The sequence below is a fragment of the Enhydra lutris genome, unplaced genomic scaffold, assembly GCF_002288905.1.
Source record: "Enhydra lutris kenyoni isolate GAN:26980312 unplaced genomic scaffold, ASM228890v2 scaffoldscaffold2, whole genome shotgun sequence".
Taxonomy (NCBI): Eukaryota; Metazoa; Chordata; class Mammalia; order Carnivora; family Mustelidae; genus Enhydra; species Enhydra lutris.
In genome coordinates, this window is record NW_019154086.1 from 11483810 (window position 1) to 11502170 (window position 18361).

The 18361-nt window shown below is 36.7% G+C and overlaps 1 protein-coding gene across 7 annotated transcripts in view; it reads left to right on the forward strand.

The window, feature by feature from the left end:
- The window catches only part of LOC111149242 (peroxisomal biogenesis factor 5 like), a 224514-nt gene that overhangs the window by 133003 nt on the left and 73150 nt on the right, over positions 1 to 18361 (forward strand). For 4 of the 7 annotated variants that reach the window (XM_022506234.1, XM_022506202.1, XM_022506216.1 and 1 more), the window contains 2 exons: positions 7352 to 7463; positions 16663 to 16857. In XM_022506234.1, the coding sequence (XP_022361942.1) occupies positions 7352 to 7463; positions 16663 to 16857 (307 nt within the window). The remainder of the gene's footprint in view (positions 1 to 7351; positions 7464 to 16662; positions 16858 to 18361) is intronic. The other 3 variants (XM_022506224.1, XM_022506240.1, XM_022506249.1) reach the window with 1 other exon arrangement.

Genomic DNA, 18361 nt, shown 5'->3' on the forward strand with positions numbered 1-18361 from the left:
ATCAGATCACATCCCCAGCTGCTGCCAACATGTGTGGTTTTAGTTTATTCTAAACACTGTGTTGTAAGTAATGAAAATCATAACAACATACAACAATCAAAATTGAATAATAAAAAAAGTTATCAAAGATTCCTAGGACTTTGGGATAAATTTTGTATTGTGAGTTTTTTAATCCATAAAGAAGAGATGCTTCTTCCCAATCACACAGAGTAGTAGTTAGAAAGAAATTTCTTCATATTTACCAAGGTCTCCATTCCCTACATAATTTATATAGTAAAACATATACAGTTTTACCTTGATCTCCTGGCCTTTGTAGAATCCGTGTCCAAAATATTCAGCTCACAATTCCTCAGGTAAATGCTATGGGAGGTGAGAACTAGTTGGGAGTTCTTGGTTAATGATAGCCATGTTCATCAGTAGATAAGAGCTACCCAGAATCTCCATTGGCATAGTTGTGCTATAACATATCATTCAGAATATCAAAAGTTAGGACAGACTCCAGCACCCAAAATTCTTTTCCCTAAACCATGCATTGCTATGAGCTTTCCAGTAATCCCTTTCAAAGATCCAAAATTGCCATTATAACTTAAGCTTGAATTTAAAATTTAATGCAAAATAATATTTTTTATTTTTTAATTTAGAAAAGAAATTGTGATTATTACCGTTTTTTTCATATTCAGAACATTTGTGTGTAGCAAGTTCCTTCTTTAATCCCTGTCTAATGTTGCATTGACTGTTTTTGAGGTACTAGTTACAGTTTTACTGCATGAAGATTATGTAATGCTTTCTTTGATGCATCATCTTCTTGTTGCATACTGGGTAGTTTATGAATCAGCAAACAGAGTTCTGATTCATAAAATGTAATGCACCTGTTGTGTTGATGACTTTATGGAATTAATTCAGTGACAGCTGTGATACAATTATTTCTCAGTCAAATGCAGCTTTATTAGTTGACATACTTTTTCCACTGTACACAAGTGGCTTCTTTCCTGCTATGCACCAGTGGCGTGCACAAACCAAAAAGCAGCAGAATGATCTGAAAAAGTGAGTACTTCTCATAGCAACCATAGCATCCAGTCTGTGCACCATACCACATTCTTACTTGTTATCTTGTGTGAATGTATTAGTGTCTTGAAATATGTTTGTCCCAGCATCTCCTATAAAGCCCCTTATGACATAGCACTACATACTACTGAATACATTGACTCATCTTCATCACTGGTATGTCAAAACCAGCTGCTCATTCATAGATTCCAGAAATGTCTGAAGCTAACTGCTGCTCTGTCAATAATGTCCTTAGGACAACCATAACTAGTTAAATACAAAGTAAGTTCTTGAAACCCTGGGTTGGTAACTTGTTTAATAACTGTTTGGTCAATAGGTTTTAAGTGTAGAATAGTTTATATTGAAGCATATTTTTGTATTATGTGATTATTACAATCACTTTTAGAGGGATTTAGCCAAACATACACCAGTGAAGTCATGTATAGTATGCTGAACAAATTGAACTAAAACAGAAGAGTTGGCCGGGTGACCTGAATTCAGAAATTTCTGGGCCCCTGAAAGTTGCTTTTTGTTTAATTCAGTTATTAATTCTGTATTAATAAACATATGTCAAGCACTTCATAGAAGCTCAGGGTCATGCTGTCCTAGATGAACACCTTAAGTCAAGCAGTATGTAAACAAGTGTGCATTGATGAAAGATCTGAAGGAAAAACAATATGCCCTCAAGTCTTTGAAGGAAAACGGTTTCTCTAGGCCTGGGCTGTCCAGCACAGGAGCTACTACCCATATGTGGCTATTGAGTGCTTTGGGGCTCCCAACAATTGAGATGTGCTTAAAGTATAAAATACACACCCGATTTTGAAGATTTAGACCTAAGAAAAGTAATATAAACTATGGCATTAATAATGTTTTATTGATTACATGTTGAAATGATCATTTTTTGATACATTGGGCTAAATAAAATACATTCTTAAAATTATTTTTCAACAGTTTCTTTTCAATTTCTTTGAAGTGGCTACTAGAAAAATTTAAATTATCAGGTTCTCACGGTAGTTCTCTTGTACAGCACTCCTCTAGACTGTAATAAATTAATCCAGTTTGAGGACAGAAGGATCAACTATGTGCCAAAGGATTGATTGTGTCATAAAAAATTATTCTTCTTTATGAGAATGAAGTTATGTTAGCAGATTTTTTTTCTCATAAGGAACCATCAAAAGTTTCCATTTTAACCACATCCCCTGGTACTTCTTTTTAGCAAAACACATCCCATTCATTTTTTGTTACAGAGCATAGTATCTTAAAACTATGTATTTCAGATGTCTTCTTGTTAAGGGAATTTTTTTTTTTTTTTTTGCAAGCTCAGCCTTTGTGTTTCTATCTGTCCCTACTCCTTATACGTTGATACTGAAAATATTTTTGTGTCTGATAAACATAAAAAGAATAATGTCCTTGTTTGGAAAAACATTCTCAAGGCTACTAAATAGAACCTTGTTTGGATTTCTGTTACGAGCCTGATACAATTGCTTTATGTTCTCCCGCTTGCCTCAGTGTTGGTACTGCCCAAGCTGTAAACGGTAATATCTGTTCATTTCCCCATGAAGAGATTCACATTTTTAAGTCTAACTTTTCTGTCAAGAAAGTAGTTATAGTTGATGGACATTTAGATCAAGTCAGATAGTTAAAAGTGATTACATGGTTATCCTTTACTGGAAGCACCCCTGGGACCCATATGTAGGAACATAGGTAGAGGGAGGGGAGCAGAGCAGAACCATTAGTACTATTACCAGCTCACAAGAAATTAATTCTGTCAGGTGTCAGAGTTACTATATATGACAAAACTCTCAAAGTATGAATACTTAAAGGAAGCATGCTAATGATCTAGTGAGTCATCTTGTCTTTTCAATGGATTGAGTCAGTTAACAAAACTTATCATTAGTTTTGATAGGGTCACTATTTTGATGGGCATTGCACAAATTTCTAAACTTGCATAGGACTAATAAAGCCATAAACAAGTAGTGCAATTACAAAATTATGAATGAAAACCTACTTTAAAAATGACACATATTTTAATCAACAATGTCATAAATAATAAAGGAATTTCCAAAATACATAAAGATATATCTATTAAAATTATATATATATATATATATATATATATATAATTTTTTTTACATAGGAAAAATCTTCATTTTTTTCTATTATTTAGATGAGGTCAGAGACATGGTATATCACTACCAATTTTTTAGGTCAACAATTCAGCTATAAGATACCTGTCAACTGTTTTCAGCTTAGTAGCTTCAGTGTTTTAACTTTTAAAACTATTCTTTAAGTACTAAAATGTTTAAAAATAAATACAGAATATTTCACTTTAAACCAAAGCAACAGTTTAAGATCATCAACCTGGAGTGTAGACGTATGGGATAATGAGTTATTACCATTTACAGACCTTGTTTTATCATATAAAATGTATTTTGGTTTGGATTTAATTCTTAGTGATAGAAGTTATCACAAACACTTAGCTCTATATTTTTTAATGAATCACCTAAGCAGTATGTTGTTTAAAGGTAAATAAACATAGACTAATGTCATAAACTATATAAACATACACTGGAGTTAAGTAACAGGTAGTATTTAAAGGCAAAATACTCTACTTTCATCTTAGTTAAATACTCCCTTATAGCTTAGATTACATAATTAATTTAAATTTTTAACACCAAAATTACAGAAATTCAAGATGAACTACGGCAAATGCATTTTTAGATTAAAGTTTTAAAATAGACAATAATTTATTAAAGCTGGATGTGATTATCTGCATTCTGCTCAATACTAAACACAGTATTGATATAAGAACTAATTTGGTGACTAATATTAGCCATATCAACTGGCTGGTCTAAGTCATAAGTAAATTGAAGGCATTTGACTGAATATTTAATTCACAACCTATGATTACAAGGCAAGTGTAAAGAAAGGTTCAATAGTCAGTTGAATTCTGGGTGACCAGGAAACACCTCCATGCAAGTACTCAACTATCTTCTTACTCCTGCAGTTTCCCTTCGTTTCCAATGCCCACTGATCATATAAGGGTTTTCCCTCAAAGTCTTCAAATTTGCATCTCTGATTTAAAATCCCTGAGTGAGGCAGTAGTGTTGTCTTGAAGTGTCACTGGCCTCCCATTTGTACTGGTCTATTTCCTTCTTCCAAGGATGGCGTGGGGCACACCGATGCCCTTATTTTTCTCATTAGGCTTTCACTCTTAGCATCCTTGACTGTTTGGTAGAACACTTGCATTTGGAAATGAATCTTTAGGTAACTCTAGGTTTCCAAATTTTTAAATAATGTGAAGCTGGGGGAAAATGGACTTAGATTTATGGTTTAAAACCTGCCAGGAAACTGGTCTACATTTCTGAGGACTACCGGCCTCTCTGTGAACTGACCCAGTATGAAATTGAAGATGCTCATGTAATCATTCTTTTGTACAATTCACCATTCAGTTTGACTATGAAGCAGTTCAGTATTTATTAAACTACAGCTATGAGATATAAAAGTTAACTGAGTAAGATCTCTATGACCTCAAAGAGGTCATTGTCTTAGAGGAGGAAAACAGGTAAAATTGAAGTCTAAGACTGGATACAACCTAGGAACATGGAGATGCTGTAAGAAGGCCCTCACTGCCTCATGCTGAAGAAGGTTCCCAGACCTTGTGCCAGTGGAATGGGGTCCTGAAAGAGAAGTGAGAATCTGTCACCATTAGAAAGGCTTGAACTGATTTAAATATTGAGAAGAGGAACATAAGAAATGAACATTTTAAATGTAAACAAAAGTGAGGAGACAAAGGCCCTAAAAACTAATCAGGTGGGTCATTTTAACTCAGATATAATAATCTGATTGATCCAAATTGAAATCACTCTAACTTAATTATTTTAAAAAGTGGAAAACTTTTGACTCACGTTTTATTATTTTTATAACATCAATATACTCTGTACTCAGAGGATGAAATGAGGTAAGTTCATAAAGCATTTTCAAACTGAAGAAAGTAATTCTAAGCAAAAGTCAGTAAGTCATATCCTACCACTAAATAAGGAGAGAATAAATGGCATACAGATTGGAAGCAAAGCTGAGGGGAAATCTTCGGGGGATTCAGCTCAGTTTGCAATTGTCCTTTATGACCTAAAAGATTTACTTATTCTCAGGTCACCGTAGAAAAGCCACAGATTTGTTTGAAAATGAGGAGGGGTCATGTGAAAAGCTATTCCTATCTATACAAATAAAAATAAAATAGGACTTGGCCTGGCTAAAATAATGATTCCCAAATTCATCCAGCTGAAGACAGAATTCAAAATTGGGCTGCTCGAAACAGATATTTTATATCCTCAGTTTCTGCAAAGTCACTGTCCCATTTGGTAGGCATTTATTGATCCCCTCTTACATGAAAACATTCTATTTGAAGTTGTGAAAGATATGAGTAAGATGTAGCCTCCGACCTCAGAGCTTCTAAGAAACGAGTTCATGATATTTCTTGTTTTATCTTCCATATCTCCATCAAAACCAAAAACTTTCAATTCCCAAATTAGCTTTCCATGCTATCTGAAATCTGGCCCTTCATCTTTTTCACCCCAGAGACCTGCCACCATCCCCCACTTCAACCCCAGCATTTCCCAACAGGCACACTGTGCTCCACTTTGAAAAACATGGACTCTGAATGTAGTTTGTTATTTTGCTTAAGGAACAGCTCAGTTACGGGAATTGGACAGACCTAACACTCCCTCAGTCTGGGTATGACATGTGCTGGGAAACTAGACAGTAGGTGTGGGAAGAGGCAGAGGCCTTATGAGGCAGAGGAGAAGCCATGCCTCCGTTCTAGGCTCCTGGGGGACTCCCTAAGCATCCCCCTCTTTGGTATTTCTTTCCTCCTGTGCTGAGAAAATCTGAGAATGCTACAAGTGCTTCCTCCGGAAAATAAGTCTGAACTTTCATGAAGAGAGAGAGGCTCTAAAAAAAAATCCTATTGCCTTTGACAAACAGACCTGCCTAAAAGGACAAGGCCTCTCAATTAACTGGGCCTTTTCCTTTGCTTTTCCATTTAGATATCTATGTCAGCAAGGGCCTTTCTAGAAACCTCTTATCAAATTCAGACTATAATTTTTTAGTGTTTACAGCTAAAAGTATCTGTGGAGATCTAACACCCTGGTCTTCTAAAACTATAGTTAATTTAGGCCCATTCCACACATCTACTCACAGAGCTGTGATACAGGAATAAATTATTAGTCCCTGTGTTTACAAAAGAATTTAAGTATATCCAAAATGAAGAAACAAAATAAGAAAATAAGACTTTATTTTCGTTTTTTACATCTCTCAAAATACAGCCTTACAAGTCAGTATTTGAAAATCTAGAGATTTAGGGGCATGTCTTTTTCTTAGAACAAGTAGAAAACTAGACAGCTATCCCCATTTTAAGAAATGCCAATCTAAAAACTCCTGAAAAACTCAGACAGTTAATTTAGGAATTAACTACTTGCATATCATGAGTATATTTATTTCCCTTAACCATGGAAACAGAACCTAAGGAAGTCTGGATTCTAAGAGGTGCAAAAGAACTGAAAGTAAATAATTGGCTGCCACTGATCATTAAAGACCAACTAAAAATCACACTGAAGGATTTCTGGAATAAGGGAACAAACCAATGGGAAAAGACAACTGAATTGATAGAAATCCATTTTACATATAGATTTTCAGAAACATATCTAGTGGATACCTGTACAGTTAGTATAAGTATTTCCTACTCTCCCCAAATAATGATTGTCATGAACCACAGAAGCATCCCAAGGAAATATAAAGAAGGATATGTGCCCAAAAATGACTTGAGCTTTTTAAGAGAGAGAGGAGAGGAGAACATTCATCCACACACATAGAGCTCTGTGTGTGCGTACTTAATCACATAATGTGGACTGCCCACCCTAACCAGAATGTGTCACCTCAGCGTCTGAGGCCACTCTTCCGGGTTTCAGTAACGTTTTATCCACTTGAAGAGTAGGAACTGTGATTCAAGAGGAGTCATTTTCTACATTTGAAATTCAGAGAATAATTCTAAAACAGTTCTAGGAAGGGAAAAAAAAAAAAGGCTTGAGCTTTAAAACTGAAGTTGGCTGCATCGAAAATATGTTGACAATGCTAAAAGGCTCATTCCCCATCCCTTGATATTTTTTTTCTTTCTTGTCCCTCCCTATTTATTTGTTTATTTATTGATTGATAGGCTTGCTATTCTCATTTCGTTGCAAGGCTGCATTGTAATTCGTCCTATTCTGCAGTTTAACAAAGCCCTTTGATACCTGTGTTCATTTGTTCTCAGCTGGTGAATGAGCAGCAAGAAAGCAGACCCCTCTTGAGTCCCTCCATCGATGACTTTCTCTGTGAAACCAAATCGGAGGCAATAGCAAGGCCAGTAACGTCCAACACAGCCGGTAATTCTTTCACTTTTAACTGATCCTCAAGTAGAGCTCATTTTCACTACAGTGAAATGCGTATTTTCTCTCTGTGATGAGTTTTAAGTGGAGAGTAATCTTTGCAACTAAACGAAAGTTGAGGACATACAATATTCCACATAAACTAATACATCGGTTTGTATTCTAGAAGAATCCACATTGTAGTTTACCCAACCAACTTTGCGAACAGTAGCGCACCACTATCAGTAGAAATCATTTCTCTATGCATACCTACATCTTTGCATCTCGAGTCACATTACAAGGAGTCTTTCAAACAATAGCATCTATTTCAGAGTAAGGTTTTTCAAAGTTCTGGCTGGAAATACTGTGTATGACCAAAGTCCAGTAAAATTAAAATTTAGGCAGCCCCTTCAAGTGATTGAGATGACAAAATTAAAAGTTCCAGATATTGGAAACATTATAGAGCTAATTTCATTTTTCTGTCACGTAAATGTGTTACTTGTCTCCTCTTACGACAATTTATTTGAACGTTCTTCTGGAATTAAACCTACCCAGTCAGCGAACTCTCATTTGTATAGGCCCCAGTAAGTATCATCCAGTGAGTGGATGCAGGATGCCACTGGGATGAATCACACCTCCCCTAGTCCCCTCTGCATTTTTCAATTCTCACAGATGCTAGTCAGGGCTCACCCCGAGAGAGCTACGTAAGATCTGACGTAACGCTACTTTTCACCTATATCAGAGGCCGCCTTTCTGCATTGATTTTATTCAGTCAGCGTTCACATTCAAAGGCAGGTTGTTCAAATAAGGATGAAAAAATAGTGTTCAGAGTCAAAGAACAAAGGCTATGTTGGATTTCAGGAGAGAGTTTAATGGAGAAAGGAGAGAACAATTATGTACTGTCTTGATCTGTTTCCCCATCGTGTCCTCAGCTTGAAATTACCTGCTATATTTTCATTATACTTTTAAGTAAGTGAAGAAAATCGTGGGTGAAGGAAATTGTGATTTCCCTTAAATGCTAAAAATTACAACCACAAAAAAAATACAACCCAGCTGTAAAAATTACAACCCAAGATAGCGGCACTTAATGCAGGAGGGTAGTCTGGGATCTCTGGGTCAAACTTGGCAACATCAAACCCCAGCTGTACCACTTAGCAGCTCTTCACCTTGGGCAAGTTACTTGACTAAGTCTCTTTCCTCCTCTGCAACAGCAACATCTATATCTCCTAGGTTACTTGAGAAGATGAAATAAAGCAATCTATGTAAGCCCTTCCTTAACACCATGTAAGCTCTAACAGATGTTACCATTACTGTTAGATATCAGGTTAGAAAACAGTATACCCAACACTCCCCTTTTCAGATGCATTAATCTTCTGCCACACAAAAGCAATCATTTTCTAAATTCAACTATCACTTTGAGAGATCAAGCAAATAAAATTGTATTTGGTACATTTAAGCAGGAAATTAAATAAGTTTGGATCCTACCAGATCAGATTTATCCTCCCTATCTATGAAACTGAAGCTCACCCCTCCAAAACTAGAGAGCCACCTTAGAAAAATGCAGATGTCTCTACTTTCAGGAAAATCCATAAGAACTGGATGCACAGAGAAGTTCCTACTGTTCAAAAAAAAAAAAACAAAACAAAACTGCAAAGCATAGAATTCTCAGATCTTGATTCCAGTACCTTCTGCATTTTCCAATTCCCACTGATGCTAAAACTAAATAATTTAGGAAGGGCCCACCAGAGAGAGCAACATAATATTTAATTCAAAAGTCACTTTTCACATTGAGTTTTCTAATATACCAAAAAAAGGCTTGCAAAATATTGAAGGAAAAAAAACTCAAAAGAATATGTAATTTCTTATGATTGCAATGTGATAGTATTGCCTTCTGTATTCATTTTCTAGGCTTTCATGACAAAATACCAAAAACTGAGTGGATTATACAACAGATATTTATTGTCTTGCAATCTGGAAGCTAGAAGGCCATTCTCTCTCTGAAGTTGCAGTGCTCAGGAAGAATCTGTTCTAGGCCTCTTACCTAGTTTCTGGTAGTCCCTTGGCTCATGGCAGCATTACTTCAATCTTCATATGACATTCTCCCTGTCTGTATGTTTTCCTGTGTGTGTCTGTCTCTGTATCCAGATTTCCCTTTTTCATAAGGACACCCGCCATATTGGATTAGGCGCCTACTCCAATATGACTCTTCTTAACTAATTCTATTTCCAACAGCCCTATTTCCAAATAAAGTCACATCCCAAGGTACTAGAGGGTTAAGACTTCTACATAAGAATTTTGGGTGGGAACACATATCAGTCCACAATACCCTCCAAAGTAGAGGTTCAAGAAAAATGGTATTTTGAGACTGTGTGGTTTCCTTTTCTTGTCCTCATCACTCAGTACAGCTGGGTCAAACAGATTTTTATCCTGAAGGAATACTCTTATTTGATGTGTTTTTTGTTGTTGTTGTTGTTGTTGTTTTGTTTTGTTTTGTTTTGTTTTTGGTGGGAAGTGTCTGACTTTTTTTTTCCTTAAAGATTTTATTTATATATTTGGGAGAGAGAGAATGAGAGGTGAGGGGTGAGAGGGAGAAGCAGACTCCCCGCCAAGCAGGGAGCCCAATGTGGGACTCAATCCGGGAACTCTAGGATCATGACCTGAGCCAAAGGCAGTTGCTTAACCAACTGAGCCAGGTGCCCCTGATGTGTTTTTTAATCTTAAAAGTATATCTCAAGGCAAAAACACTGTATATTTTTAATACCTAAGAAATATACTTTTTAAAAAATATTACAGAACGCACTATTTGGTATCTCAATACGCAACATTATTATACATCTTTAAAAAGGAAAAATTTTATCATACATATACCTTGGAAAGAATTCTAATCTGGTCCAATAATTTTATAGCTAAAGTTTCTGGACAAAAGATACAGTTACCATTTTCTGTCCAAATGTTTAATAAAAAATAGTAATTTTAGATACAGCATTGTCATTTTATAGAATAGTATGAAATTACATTGAGAAATCAGGACAGTTATTGAACTTTAAGTGTCTGTTACATCCCTGGTATTATTTATATCCTTACACTTAAAGAATGGATATTAAATAATCTTGGAGTAAAATATGGAAGAAAACCTGCTTCAAGCTTATACCAAGTCAATCAAGAAGAAATTTGAAGAAGCTTGTGTTCTTAGAGGCATTTGTACTTGGCATTTTCTTCTAATGAAAAAATAAAGCTAGTGTGCCACCATCATAGCACTTACTTAAATATTTAAGGAATATAGTTCTTATATAAATTAGCACAGAATACAATATGGATAATATTTATCTCTTCCAAATGTCTCTCAGATGATAAGGTTTTTTCCTCTACTGACTTTAAGAGAACATATCAATCTCCTGTCTCATAGAAGTTCTAAATTATATGCTTTTTCTTAAGTGTTTAATTATCTTTTTTTACTTTTATCTTTTTTTACTTTTACCTTTTTTTACTTTCCACTTGTTTCTACTTAAGATTAACTTTTTGTCATCCCATAGTAATAATACCAAGCAGATCAAATAAGAATGATTTTCTTTGCCGTTAACACCCTAAATTATCTTTTAATTCATCTGTGATCTAGATGATAGCTAATTCCATGGCCCTCTCAAACTGTATCCCTAAATGGTATGTAAGCTGAAATTAGTGCTAATATCCTGGATTTTAAAATGACAAATAAATACATTATCACAGATGCATATATCAAATGCTTGGAACGTAACTAGACAATGGATGTTTTAAGATCATGATTACATTACAGAACAAATGTGTACTGTAAAATTTGCAATAATAACTTGTTGGTTGGTAATCTCCCCAAAAATCTAACATATGTCAAAGTACAGGAAAGATTCTTTCCTAAAAACCAAGTAAAACAGGAGGTCCTTGGTTTGCATTTATCAATCTGCATGATCTAAAAGAATTTTACCCCTCAACTTGAGCCATTAGGTGGATAGTTACCATAGAAGAAACATTTTTCATGGTTTAACAAATAATAATTTCCCTCCTTGATATCTGTATACCTCTGTAAGAGACCCATATATGGACAGGGAGAGCTAACTTAACAGCTAGCTGTCATAGCCACTTAATTAAATATTTTAATTGCAAAATTAGTGTACTATTTACAAAATACATTTTTATGAAGCCCAATTAGCAGTGAAGACAATGGCATGCTTCCTGAGAGACCTTAGAAATTGGGAAGTAGCTTGAGATAACTGGTGGTTCAGTCAGTTAAGAGTCTGCCTTCAGCTCAGGTCATGATCCCAGAGTCCTGGGATCAAGCCCCACATCAGGTTCCCTGCTCAGTGAGGAGCCCGTTTCTCCCTCTCCCTCTGTTGCTCCCCATGCTGTGCTCTCTCTCTCTCTCTCTGTCATATGAATAAAAAAAAATCTTTAAAATCTTAAAAAAAGAATTTGGGAGGTAGCTTTAATAACATAATCCAATAAAATAAGCAAAAATTTGTTGGATTAATAAAGTTCAATGTATCTATTCAACTTCACTGACAAAATCCTTCCTAAGGGACTTGTCTTTGTAGCCACTATATTAAAGAATCCCATGTTTCTAGAATGCCAGCGTAGCTTACAAAACAGAACAGAGATTCTGTCAGTTCCTTGTGGCACATTCTGTGACTGAACCAATCAGGACTGTCCCTTAATCTGTCCTCTCTGACCATTCCATGTAGATTTATTCCTTAAAAGAAATTCACTAAAAATCAGAGACTCATTATACTATAGTGGTGCAAATAACATTGCAATTACCATCAAAGCATCAAATCAGAGCTTCATAATCAGTGCTATTTTAATCTAACTCTTTAAACAGCCTCACCTCCCATAGCCCAGGTAATCTAGCATTTGTAAATATATTCACCCACCCCTCCAGGAGCCTTCCAGTTCAATAGGTTATGATCTTCAATCAGATGTCCTTGAGATAAATGGAAACAAATACTTACATAGCATCTTACAGCTTCCATCTTCAAAAGTTCCTCCCAATGAAATTAGGTGATCCAAAAAAAAAAGTGTCGGAGATTACCAACTATTTACATTAAGCCAGACTATCCAAACTGCCAGATGATTGGGAGCTAAACAAAAAAATAATCAAAGCCCTATCAATAGAGTCAGCATATTGCCTCCAGTTTCAGATAAATTCTAGCGAGGAGTGGTGACAAACACATGCTTGGGAGTAACAACAGGGCCTGTGTTTGCATCCTGGCATGGGCACTGACATATGAACTGTGTTAGTTTCTTATTGCTGCTGTAACAAATTACTGCAAGTTTAAATGACACAAATTTATTATCCTACAATTCTGAAAGTCATCAGTCCTAAAATCAAGGTGTCAGCAGAGCCACATTCCTTCTGGAGATTCTAGGGAGAATTTGTCTTCCTGCCTTTTTCAGTTTCTGGGAGTACCTGGAATTCCTTGGTTTATGGCCCCTTCTTCCATCTCCAAAGCCAGCAACATATCATCTTCAAGCCTGTCTCTCTCTCTCCCTCTCTCCCTCTCTCTCTCTCTCACACACACACATACATTTTTACATCCACTCTAAGAGGTGGTTATCTCAATTCAGACACACAGATTACAGAACCCAAACTTTCATGTGCCTAAAAGAATTTTTAAAACTGGATTAAGAAGATAAGCCAAACAAATATCCCCTTCCATGCCAAGATATGCTCCCTTCAAAGTCCATACGGAACAGTGAGACCCTTTATTTCTAAGTCTTAACTAAAGCGCATATAAGTGCAACACACACACACACACACACACACACACACACACACACACTTGCTGAAATGCAATTTGTCTCTTCCAGAAAGTAAAAGGCTGCACCCATTCTTCTATGCTTTTGAATTGTAGTCCCTAGGGACTCTCTCAGCTTCAGAGCTTACCATCCAACCTCCAAGCCACCTCCCACTTCATCAACTGGGTAACAAATAGGGCTTTCTGTGTGTGCAAAGCATTTGTTTCACATTTGCTGGGCAAAGAACAAAGGAACAGAAAGCTCAGAACCAACACAGGAAGTGCCCAGGCCAGTTTGGAGAGGGAAAGAATGTTGCTGAGCCAAGCGTGAATTTGCATTTCACTCTTTTAGTAATCCATTTGTTCTGAATGGTGAGAAGCAGATATAGAATTAAATTAATATTCACCAGTTATTATTCTGTAACAAATGTACTTCCTATATACGAATAGACAAGTCCTATATAATTGGCTTCTAAAAGAAGTGTAGGAGCAAATGACTAATTCCTAATTGTTTGTACAATTAGTAAAAAGACATATATGGCATTCCAGAGACTATTATCCATTTCCTTCCTTCTATTATAAGGAAATCTTGGTGGGCCTAGAATCTCTGCCAACATGATAGTTGACTGGAAATTTCTGTTTAAATATTCAAAGAATATGAAAAGTGTTATATCCTAGCCTATTTTGGCTTCTTGCCATGCTTAAATTTTAAACACCAAACCACGCAGCTTAGCTCTAAAAACCACTTCTTTCCTCCCACTTTGAGGTGCTTGCTGGCCACAAAACACTGCTCATATCTCAGAGCATCTTAGCACTGGAAAATGGCTCCCCTCTCCTCGGGAAGACTCAGATGAGATAAGCTGATGCTTTCAGGCCATTTACTTCAGAGCATCCTCTGTAGACCAATATCTTTGTTTCACTCTCTGTTTTATTCCCAGTGGTGTTTCTTCTTTCTGTGAGTGTGTGGATACGCTTCTTGCCCAAAATAGAAAAAAAGCAGGGAGAATAGGAGGAGATCAACAAAAAAGAAAGAAAAGCATCACGAATTGGCCACTAAAGAATGGAAATAACGTTTATTGAGTACCTATTGTACACTTGACACTTTAAACAGTCAATAAACAAATTATATAAATTAATCTTCATATCATACCAAAAAGACTTAATCTGCATTTTTTCCAAAGAGGAAACTGAAACTCAGCAAAATCAAGAAAATTTCTCGGAGTCACACAGCTAAGAAGTGACAGAGCCAGGTCTTTCCACTTCACCATTAACATCCAACCACTATGATTCATAATTGAAATCAAAACAAGATTATTGAGAATACAGCTTGACAAACTCCTAAAGATCCTATGGGGTGGTTAGTTCATGAGGACAGTGTGGTACTAAAGAAATGCAGGTTGTGAGTGCCACTGAGCCCCAATCCAACCTTGAGTGCAAGGGAGAAGCATATGGAAAGAGTGCTGAGATACCAACAAAACTCCATTCCTTACCCAGAGGACAAGCTGAGAGGTCAGAGGGGCGGAATGCTGCAGTCATAGCTGTAGATGGTGCCAGAAAGGGTTAACACCAAGATTTTTCTGACACATTGTTGAGTTTCCTAAACTATCAGGGTGAAGAGATCCCAGGCCAGGAAGCCACCAGGCCAGTCCAGAAGCCAGTCTCAGGGTTCTTGAACTGGTGGAGAGGCAGGGCTGGAGGGACCTTCCCTAATTGAAGTTTTCCATTTCTCACTATGAGCTAGCCACACCCTGGTGACTTGCACTGTAAGAGAAAGGATAAAAAGTTACAAGGCTTGCCTATTTTATTCTCATTTACCTACTTTGCATCAAAACAAATTATTTTTGCCTTTTTTAGAGTATTTAATGCAATGTAACCAACCTGCAGGAAGTTAAAGTGTAGCCATTTTATGGTTTGTTACATTGAAATTTAAATTTGCATATTAAGTAGCAAAGGCATTAACATGTGTACCTATTCATCAGCTATGGATTGTAAAATACTTCTTTAATGTGAGCCCAAACAGCAAGCCATTTTCTGATTGAACTGCTTAATTAAATAAAAGATGATTAACAGCACTCCTTTATATCCTGTATACCTTAGTAGTTCAAAATTTAAAACACAAAGACATCAGAAACTTTTACAAATCTTCCTCATAACTGTTCTGCAAACATACCTCTGAATATGATAGACTATTCTCTGGAAAAAATGTGCTGTAAAATATACCTCTCTATAAACATGGCAGAGCAATAAAGTAACTACTACCTGAATTCATATTCTATTTTATTATTTTAATTTGATTTAAACTTTCATCATTGGTGAGGCTGGTCTAAGTCTTATTTTGTGGGTTTGTACAGTGCCAAAATAAAGGAGAACATGTAGCAAACTGTTTAGTCTAAATGCAAACCATCTTTAGAAATCAATGGTGAGCTAACTTAATTTGATACTTTTTTTCACTTTTACCTCAGTTACATCAATTTCTCTCATTTTTATTATATTAGTTAACATACAGTATTTCATTAGTTTCATTATTTGTGTATAACACCCAGTGCTCATCACAATACATGCCTTCCTCAATACCTATCACCAGGCTGTCCCATTCCCCTGCCCCCTGCCCCTCTGAAACCCTCACTTTTTTTTCTCAGAGTCCATAGTCACTCATGGTTCATCTCCCCCTCTGATTTCCTCCCCTTCATTTTTCTCTTCCTTCTCCTAATGTCCTCCATGCTGTTCCTTGTTTTACATATGGGTGGAGCCGTATGATAATTGTCTTTATCTGCTTAACTTATTTCACTTAGCATAATCTCCTCCAGTTCCATCCATGTCGATGCAAATGGTGGATATTCATCCTTTCTGATGGCTGAGTAATATTCCATTGTATTTATGAACCACATCTTCTTTACCCATTCAAAATGGGCAGAAGACATGAACAGATACTTCGCCAAAGAAGACATGAATGGCTAACAGACATATGAAAAAATGTTCAATATCATCAGCCATCAGGGAAATTCAAATCAAAACCACATTGAGATACTACCTTACACCAGTTAGAATAGCAAAGATTAACAAGACAGGAAACAACAAATGTTGGAGAGGATGTGGAGAAAGGGGAACCCTCTTACACTGTTGGTGGGAATGCAGAGTGGTGCAGCTACTTTGGAAAACAGTACGCAAGTTCTTCAAAAAGTTAAAAATAGAGCTACCTTATGAACGAGCAATTATACTACTGGGTATTCACCCCAAAGAAAATAAGGGGCACATGCACCCCAATGTTCATAGCCACGATTTCCATAATAGCCAAACCATGGAAGGAGCCTTTCAACAGGCAAGTGGATAATTTGATACTTCTAACCTACACTATACCCACAAAATCTTCCTGCACCCAACTGAAACCTATTTTTAAAAAATAACTTCAGAGCAGTGAGTGAGCTTATCTTAACCTTTTCCATCTCTGATAGTATTGACCACAGGCTTGGATCTCCTTGACCTGAGTGAACCTGTCTCTCAAACCCAAACCAAAGGCAAGAAGTTGGAGGCCTCATCAAAAACCTCATCCCTCAAGAAAAAGGCTGATGGATCCGATCTCATCAGTGCAGAAGCTGAGCAGAGAGGCCAGCCTCTCCGAGGCCCAGAGACATCATCCTTAGATTTAGGTAAGGTAATAGAATGTGTCTGCTGCTGCTGGCCCTTGCCTTAATACAACGAAGTTCCACAAATGACATGAAAACTACGGGCAAAGGAGTAAAAAGCTTAATTCCATGAAGGAATATGGGCAACACACACTTCTTTTGTGCTTGAATTAAATAGTATTTGGGGAGCTCAGTCTTGCATAACTGATGTGGATTCATTCATTTATGTATCCATCCTACATATGTTGAATACTTGATAGATGGCAGGTGCCATATGAGGCATTGGAGTTACAAGTAAGAATGAGACATGAATCTTGCTCTCTAGGAGCATTTAGTTTGGAGTGGGAAATAGCCAGTCAAGAGATAGAAAAAGAGAGAGAGAACAGCTTTAACACAAGGTCCAGGAACAGCCAGCCAGAACATGTAACATGCATGGGGATATATCTAATACAATAATAACAACTATCATTTATTTTTTTTTAAGATTTTATTTATTTATTGGACAGAGAGATCACAAGTAGGCAGAGAGGCAGACAGAGAGAGAGGAGGAAGCAGGCTCCCCGCCGAGCAGAGATCCCGATGCGGGGCCCAATCCCAGGATCCTGGGATCATGACCCGAGCCGAAGGCAGAGGCTTTAACCCACTGAGCCACCCAGGCGCCCCACAACTACCGTTTATTGATGGTTTATCACATCCAGGACTATGCTGCATGATTACATGCATTAGCCCATTAGTTCATTGAAAACTTAGAATTCAAATAATTTGCCCAAGATCTCAGTTAGTATAAGGAAGTCCTGGAATTTGAGCATATTTCTGGTTAATTTCAAAGCCATACTTTTATCTACTACTATACATCTTCCTGAGAAAGGAAAGCTTAACTTTATCTCATGGAACCAGTTAAATTATGGTCTCATTTCTCAGGAGTAACAAGAGTGGCAGACAGTTCAGAAAGCCAAGGGCATCCATCATGTCCTCTCTCCCCTGCCATGTCCCTCTCTGAGGCCTGTCTCTTTGGAAGAAAGTTTTCTAACTATCTCCAAAACTTCCTCACTATCAATGTGTTCTAGGTTTTCTCAGGTGTACAGATGAATAATGAAATGTACACACTTATGTAGGGATATATTATTAAATGCATTACAATATAGCACAATGAATTTAAAAATGAAACTTTCATTTCTCTGCTTTTGAGAAAATGTCCTGTGAAGAAATCATAAAAATACTTAAAGAATTTTGGAGGACACCAACTGCAAATATTTTTAGAGATGGCCCCTTTGGGGCCAGTCACACACCTGTTAATAAGAGCAAACCCAGCCAGATTTCTTAAGAATTAAACCACTGGGAGAAAATGTTTTTAGCATTCTCTTGGCTTTCTCCATCACTTCCATTCTTTCTATTCCCATTATTCATTCCCTCATTTGATGAATAATTAAGCACTTTTACAAAAGCTGTGAATAGTGTTCCAGTTCCTTCTTACCTCCTTTTAACAGTGAGGTTCATCTCTTTAAACAGAATTTCTTTCTAGAAATAT